General features: G+C 55.5%; 1 protein-coding gene across 1 annotated transcript; it reads right to left on the bottom strand.

The window, feature by feature from the left end:
• Positions 1-2,689: 2,689 nt before the first annotated feature.
• FGF21 (fibroblast growth factor 21) lies at positions 2,690-5,424 on the bottom strand. Its single transcript, XM_016936457.4, has 3 exons — positions 4,483-5,424; positions 3,997-4,100; positions 2,690-3,090 (listed from the first exon to the last, which is right to left on the bottom strand). Exons 1-3 carry the CDS (start codon positions 4,715-4,717, stop codon positions 2,800-2,802), a joined length of 630 nt encoding a protein of 209 aa, XP_016791946.1. The 5' UTR covers positions 4,718-5,424; the 3' UTR covers positions 2,690-2,799.
• Between the last annotated feature and the right edge of the window lie 1,792 nt (positions 5,425-7,216).

The following is a 7,216-nucleotide window of genomic DNA, read 5'->3' as shown; positions in this document are numbered from 1 at the left end:
AAGTAAACGCCGGGTGCAGTGTCTCACGCCTGTAATCCCAGCACTTTGAAAGGCCAAGGTGGGCAGATCACTTGAGGTCAAGAGTTTGAGACCAGCCTGACCAACATGGTGAAACCCTGTCTCTACTAAAAACACAAAAATTAGGTGGGTGTAAAAATTAGCTGGTGCTGCCTGTAATCCCAGCTACTCCAGAGCTGAGAATCGCTTAAGCCCAGGAGACAGAGGTGGCAGTGAACCAAGATTGTGCCACTGCACTCCAGCCTGGGCAACAGAGCGAGACTCTGTCTCAAAAAACAAGCAGCCAGGCGCGGTGGCTCACACCTATAACCCCAGCACTTTGGGAGGCTGAGGCGGGCGGATCACCTGAGGTGGGGAGTTCGAGACCAGCCTGACCAACATGGAGAAACCCCATCTCTACTAAAAATACAAAATTATCCGGGCATGGTGGCACATGCCCATAATCCTAGCTACTCGGGAGGCTGAGGCAGGAGAATCACTTGAACCCAGGAGGCGGAGATTGTGGTGAGCTGAGATTGTGCCATTGCACTCCAGCCTTGGCAACAAGAGTGAAACTCCGTCTCAAAACAAACAAACAAACAAGCAATCAAACAAACAAACGGGCGTGGTGGCGCTTGTCTGTAGTCCCAGCTACTGGGGAGGCTGGGGCAGGAGAATCGCTTGAACCCAGGAGACGGAGGTTGCAGGGAGCCGAGATTGTGCCACTGTACTCGGGCCTGGTGACAGAGCGAGACTCCATCTCAGAAAAAAAAAAAAAAAAAAAAAGGTAAATAAATAAATAAATATTAAAAAGTTCATAAGGACCCAGATGGAAGAATTCCAGGTTTCAGCTCCTTTTTCTGAGAACCCAAACTCCCACCCTCCAGCCCCTTTTTTCTCAGACCAGGATACCTAAGTCTGCAGTCCCCAGTTCGCCTGTGATCCAGGTGTCCAGATGTCCAGCCCACTGATTCCCCAGAACTTGGGTGTTACACTAGCCCCAAACCTACTCCAGGACCCGGGAGTCCTTGTCCCAGATTTAAGGCCCAACAGATCTCATTCCTGCTGCTAAATGATGCCAGAAAACTACATCTCCCATGAGGATGTGAGTGTGCTGTGTCATCTCGTAAAAGCTCCCCTGTTATTGAGGTAGCTCTATGAAATAGTTACACAATGCTCACACAAGTTGAGGGGTTGTAGAAAGAAGTCCTGCTCTTTCATTTTATTTTTATATTTATTTATTTATTTATTTTTGAGACGGAATCTCGCTCTGTGGCCTGGGCTGGAGTGCAGTGGCGCGATCTCGGCTCACTGCAAGCTCCGCCTCCCGCATTCACGCCATTCTGCCTCAGCCTCCGGAGTAGCTGGGACTACAGGCGCGCGCCACCACGCCCAGCTAATTTTGTTTTTGTATTTTTAGTAGAGACGGGGTTTCATCGTATTAGCCAGGATAGTCTCAATCTCCTGACCTCGTGATCCACCTGCCTCGGCCTCCCAAAGTGCTGGGTTTACAGGCGTGAGCCACCGCGCCTGGCTATTTGTATTTTTTAAATTAACTTATTATGTTTTTGAGACAGAGTCTTGCTGTACTACTCAGGCTGGAGGACAGTGGCACGATCTCGGCTCCCTGCAACCTCCACCTCCCAGGTTCAAGTGATTCTTCTGCCTCAGCCCCCCCGAGTAGCTGGGACAACAGACGCCCGCCACCACGTCTGGCTAGTTTTTGTATTTTTAGTAGAGATGGGGTTTCACCGTGTTGGCCAGGCTGGTCTAACTCCTGACCTCAGGCAATCCACCTGCCTCAGCTTCCCAAAGTGCTGGGATTACAGGCGTAAGCCATGGTGCCTGGTCTCATTTTATTTATTTGTTTACTTATTTATTTATTTTGAGACTTTTTGAGTCTTGCTCTGTCGCCCAGGCTGGAGTGCAATGGCTCAATCTCAGCTCACTGCAACCTCCACCTCCGGGATTCAAGCGATTCTCCTGCCTCAGCCTCCCAAGTAGCTGGGATTACAGGCATGTGCTACCACGCCTGGCTAATTTTTGTATTTTTGGTAGAGATGGGGTTTCACCATGTTGGCCAGGCTGGTCTCGAACTCCTGACCTCAGGTGATTTGCCCGCCTGGGTCTCCCAAAGTGCTGGGATTACAGGTGTGAGCCACCACTCCCGGCCAGTCTTGTCCTTTCAGAGAGCAGGGATAGTCCACAGTCCCTGGGGACACTTTAGCAGAGTAGAAAAGTGAGGCTGGGCTGGGCACAGTGACTCAAGCCTGTAATCCCAGCACTTTGGGAGGCCAAGGCAGGCAGGTCATGAGGTCAAGAGATGGAGAGCATCCTGGCCAACATGGCGGAACCCTATCTCTACTAAAATTACAAAATTAGCTGGGTGTGGTGGCACACGACTGTAATCACAGCTACTCGGGTGGCTGAGGCAGGAGAATTGCTTGAACCTGGGAGGTGGAGGTTGGAGTGAGCCAAGATCGCGCCACTGCACTCCAGCCTGGGTGACAGAGCGAGACTCCGTCTCAAAAAAAAAAAAGAAAAGAAAGGAAAAAAGAAAAGAAAAAAGTGAGGCCCAGTGGGAAGCCAGGACCCTAGGACCACGTGAGGGGAGGTGTAAAGGGGGTTGTCCGGGGCAAGGGAGACAAAACAGCTGCCATGTCTTCCCTCAAACACTCACACATGCTCATTCTTATCCTCCTCTGGAACTCTTTATTATCTCAAGTAAGAAAAATAAAAAAATAAATAAGATAAATAACCTAATAAATAAAGAGGAGATGTCATAGTAAACAGCCTCTGGCTTCAGGAAGTGTAGCTGGGGCTTCGGCCCTGGGAAGGTCCCACCATGCTCAGAGGGTCTGAGGAGCCCACATCGGGGGGCTGGGGGGCCAGGATTCCGGGTGGCTCCGGGGGTGCGGGGGGCAGGCCTGGTAGTGGCAGGAAGCGAGCTGGTCCTCGGGGTGCAGGGTCCCGGTGTGGGGACTTGTTCCCCGGCAGGTGCAGCGGGAGGCCGTGGGCCTCGGACTGGTAAACATTGTATCCGTCCTCAAGAAGCAGCTCCCGGAAGCTGCAGGCCTCAGGGTCAAAGTGGAGCTAGGGGACAAAAACAGGATCAGAGACAGGGTTCCTCTATGTTTTCCTGATGTAAGACCCAGGATCCAGGCCCCAGCCCTGCCTCCCTCAGACCCAGGGGTCCAGGCCCCCAGAGCCTCCTCCCTCAGACCCAGGGGTCCAGACCCTAGTCTCTCCTCCATCCGACCCAGGAGTCCAGGCCCCCAGCGCCTCCTCCCTCAGACCCGGGGTTCCAGGCCCCAGCCTCTCCTCCTTCAGACCCAGGGGTCCAGGCCCCAGCCCCTCCTCCCTCAGACCCAGGGGTCCAGGCCCCCAGCCTCTCCTCCCTCAGACCCAGGGGTCCAGGCCCCCAGCCCCTCCTCCCTCAGACCCAGGAGTCCAGGCCCCCAGCCCCTCCTCTAGGAAACAAAACAGCGAAGGCAGGTTTTGTTTTTACCCCAGGGCTCTCCTGCAGGGACCTGCCTCTCAGTTCAGACTTCACAGAGAACATTCCAGCCCTCGGAGCCATCAGTGCTCTCTCAGGCCAGGCGGGGGGTCTCCCTAGCACTCAAGGTCCTGGTCACTTTACTGGCCATGGCTTCCCCGAGTGTCCCTGTGCCCAGCATGAGCTGTGCACACAGGGGCCGTGTGGGCAGGAGCAGGGGTTACTGAATCACGAGACTCCCAATAACCTGAGCCTCAGGCCGCTCCAGCATCCACACATCACAGGATTGAGGTCAGTGGTGCCCCGGCCTGGGCCTCAGTTTCCTCATCTTGCAAACATTGATGACAACAACTTCAACCTCCAAAGGTTGCAGCTGGGGGCGTGCAGAGCAAATAGAATCAAGTCTGGCTCCGGGGGGGATGAGCAAGACACGGCACCCCAGGCTGTGAGGGCGACATACAGGAGGAGCATGGTGGGTGGTGAGGAGGGTCCTGGAAACTCACCGATCCATACAGGGCCCCATCTGGCCTCTGGCACAGGAACCTGGATGTCTTGACTCCCAAGATTTGAATAACTCCCGGCTTCAAGGCTTTCAGCTGCAGGAGACCTAAGGGGAGAAAGCGATAAGGTGGTTCGAGGACCTCTCCCACCCGGGACTGTCCCACCACCCGGCTCTGTCCCACCATCCAGCTCTGTCCCAGCCCTGGGAGTCCAAGCCCACAGCCCACCTCCTCCCTCAGACCCAGGAGAAGTCCAAGCCAAAGCCCCCTCCCCACTCAGACCCAAGAGTCCAGGACCCCAGCCCTTCCTCCTTCAAACCCAAGAGTCCAGACCCCCAGCCCCTCCTCCCTCAGACCCAGGGGCCCAGATCCCCAGCCCCTCCTCCCTCAGACCCAGGGGCCCAGGCCCCCAGCCCCTCCTCCCTCAGACCCAGGAATCCAGACCCACAGCCCCTCCTCCCTCAGACCCAGGCTCTGGCCCACACTCACTTTCGGGGCTCTGGTCAGCAGCGCCCCCCACCGTCCCATCCTCCCTGATCTCCAGGTGGGCTTCTGTCTGCTGGGCATCATCTGTGTAGAGGTACCGCTGCCGGACTTGGCCCCCGAATTGCAGGAGAGGACTGGAGTCAGGGATGGGGTGTGCCTGGCAGGCTCCCAGCAGAAGACCAGCCAGCACAGAAACCCACAGTCCTGAGTGCTCGAACCCGGTCTCGTCCGAGTCCATCAATGGCTCGGGTCCTCAGGTGATCTCCGGGGTGTGAGCTTGGAGAAGCTGAGTGGTTTAGAATTGGTGCCAGATTCCAGTTGTCCAGGTGAGTAGACTCAGGTGGCCTGAGTGCCTGGGTCCTCTTTCGGCTGGATCCTCAGCTGACAGAACACCCCTGTTTTTTGGGATAGATGCAGAAGCTCCAGAATTTATACCCAGACAGGCCCGCCCAGTCACCCTCCCTGCGCCTGAACCATGATATTTGACCCACTTGGCAGGAGCTACAGAATTCCATCGTGGCAAGGGCAGCCTGAATGGATGATGTAACCTGGGGTCCTTTCAATGGAGGGCCAGACTCCTGGGTCTAGGGGATGAGGGAGGGGAGGATCGGGTTAGCTGGGACCCAGGTGAAAGGGGCTGGGGGCCCACATTCCTGAGTCTCAGAGAGAAGGATCTGGGGTCTCAAGCACCTGAGTCGGAGGGAGGAGGGGTGCTGGGCTCCTGGAAGAACCACCTCTTGGACCATTTATGCAGATCACGCAGAACAAGAGAAATTTCTGCGCCCCATCTGAATTTCTAAGTTTGGGGGGAGGGCGTGATCTGACACTGAGGTTCCTTGATCTTCAGCAAGGCGGCAATTGCTGTACGAAAGAAGCGACCGCATCTGAGACACAAGTGTCCTGCCTTGGAAGCCTCTCACCTGGCCGTGGGCCAACCTCAACTTCATCTGTCCCTGCTCAGATGCTCAGACCCTGGACATCCCAGCCTCCTCCTCCCTGATGCAATCCTGGTGTTTCTTTCACCAGAGAAGCCATCCCAGGCCCAGGCAGGTGCTCCTGAAATAACCTGGGGGGAGGGGTGGCTGAAAGTCCCTGACTGGAGTTGGCAGCCAAGCCAGGCCCTGGAGTGGGCACCCAGAGGGAAGACAGGTTGGCTAATTTCCTGGAGCCCCTAAGGGTGCAAGGATAGGCCTTCTGTGTCTGAGGGAGGAGGGCTGGGGCTCTGGACTCCTGGGTCTGAGGGAGGAGGGGTGGGGGGCCTGGACTCCTGGGTCTGAGGGAGGAGGGTCTGGGCCTGTACTCCTGGATCTGAGGGAGGAGGGGCTGGGGAACTTGGGCTCCGGGGTCTGAGGGAGGAGGGGGCTTTGGTCTGGACTCCTGGGTCTGAGGGAGTAGGGGCTAGGGATCTGGACTCGTGGGTGTGAGGGAGGAGGGGCTGGGGGCCTGGACTCCTGGATCTGAGGAAGGAGGGGCGGGGGGCTTGGACTCCTGGGTCTGAGGAAGGAGGGGCAGGGGGCCTGGACTCCTGGGTCTGAGGGAGGAGGGGCCGGGGGCCTGGACTCCTGGGTCTGAGGGAGGAGGGGCCGGGAGCCTGGACTCCTAAGTCTGAGGGAGGAGGGTCTGGGGGCCTGGACTGCTGGGTGTGAGCAGAAGGGTCTGGGTGCTGGGAGTCCTGAGCCTGGAGAGATGATGGTTAAACTTCTGGGAATCAAGTCAAACTCCTGCGTCCTTGACATTGATGTATCTTGAATGCGAGGGTCAGTCTGTGGGGAGGGATTACCCAGGTGCCGAGGCAAGAGACTGAAGGCACAAACTGTTTCAGTATAATAAAGAAAATAGTTAGAATAAGAATAGTTATAATACAAATTAGATATAGAGATGATCATGGACAGTATCAATCATTAGTGTAAACATTATTAATCATTAGCTGTTACTTTTATTCTTTGTTGTATAACTAATATAACCAGGAAACAACGGGTGGGTATAGGGTCAGGTACTGAAGGGACATTGTGAGAAGTGACCTAGAAGGCAAGAGGTGAGCCTTCTGTCACACCGGCATAAGGGCCGCTTGAGGGCTCCTTGGTCAAGCGGGAACGCCAGTGTCTGGGAAGGCACCCGTTACTCAGCAGACCACGAAAGGGAATCTCCTTTTCTTGGAGGAGTCAGGGAACACTCTGCTCCACCAGCTTCTTGTGGGAGGCTGGGTATTATCCAGGCCTGCCCGCAGTCATCCTGCTGTGCTGTGCTGTGCTTCAATGGTCACGCTCCTTGTCCTCTTGCATTTTCCTCCCGTACTCCTGGTTCCTCTTTGAAGTTCGTAGTAGATAGCGGTAGAAGAGATAGTGAAAGTCTTTTTTTTTTTTTTTTTTTTGAGGCGGAGTCTCGCTCTGTCCCCCAGGCTGGAGTGCAGTGGCGTGATCTCGGCTCACTGCAATCTCCGCCTCCTGGGTTCACACCATTCTCCTGCCTCACCCTCCCAAATAGCTAGGACTACAGGCGCCCTCCACCACGCGCCCGGATAATTTTTTGTATTTTTAGTAGAGACAGGGTTTCACCGTGTTAGCCAGGATGGTCTCCACCTCCTGACCTTGTGATCCGCCCGCCTCAGCCTCCCAAAGTGCTGGGATTACAGGCGGGAGCCACCGCGCCCGCCCGAAATAGTGAAAGTCTTAAAGTCTTTGATCTTTCTTCTAAGTGCAGAGAAGAAAACGCTGACGTATGCTGCCTTCTCTTTCAG

The sequence above is a fragment of the Pan troglodytes genome, chromosome 20, assembly GCF_028858775.2.
Source record: "Pan troglodytes isolate AG18354 chromosome 20, NHGRI_mPanTro3-v2.0_pri, whole genome shotgun sequence".
NCBI classification, from domain to species: Eukaryota; Metazoa; Chordata; class Mammalia; order Primates; family Hominidae; genus Pan; species Pan troglodytes.
The sequence above is the reverse complement of the archived record's forward strand: the minus strand, read 5'-3'. Positions and strand labels throughout refer to the sequence as shown.

Coding starts and splice junctions, on each gene's coding strand:
- FGF21 (XM_016936457.4), bottom strand. CDS start 4,717: ATGGACTCGGACGAGACCGGGTTCGAGCACTCAGGACTGTGGGTTTCT. Junction 4,101..4,482: donor TGCTGACCAGAGCCCCGAAA/GTGAGTGTGGGC, acceptor TTCTCCCCTTAG/GTCTCCTGCAGCTGAAAGCC. Junction 3,091..3,996: donor ATGGGGCCCTGTATGGATCG/GTGAGTTTCCAG, acceptor TTTGTCCCCTAG/CTCCACTTTGACCCTGAGGC.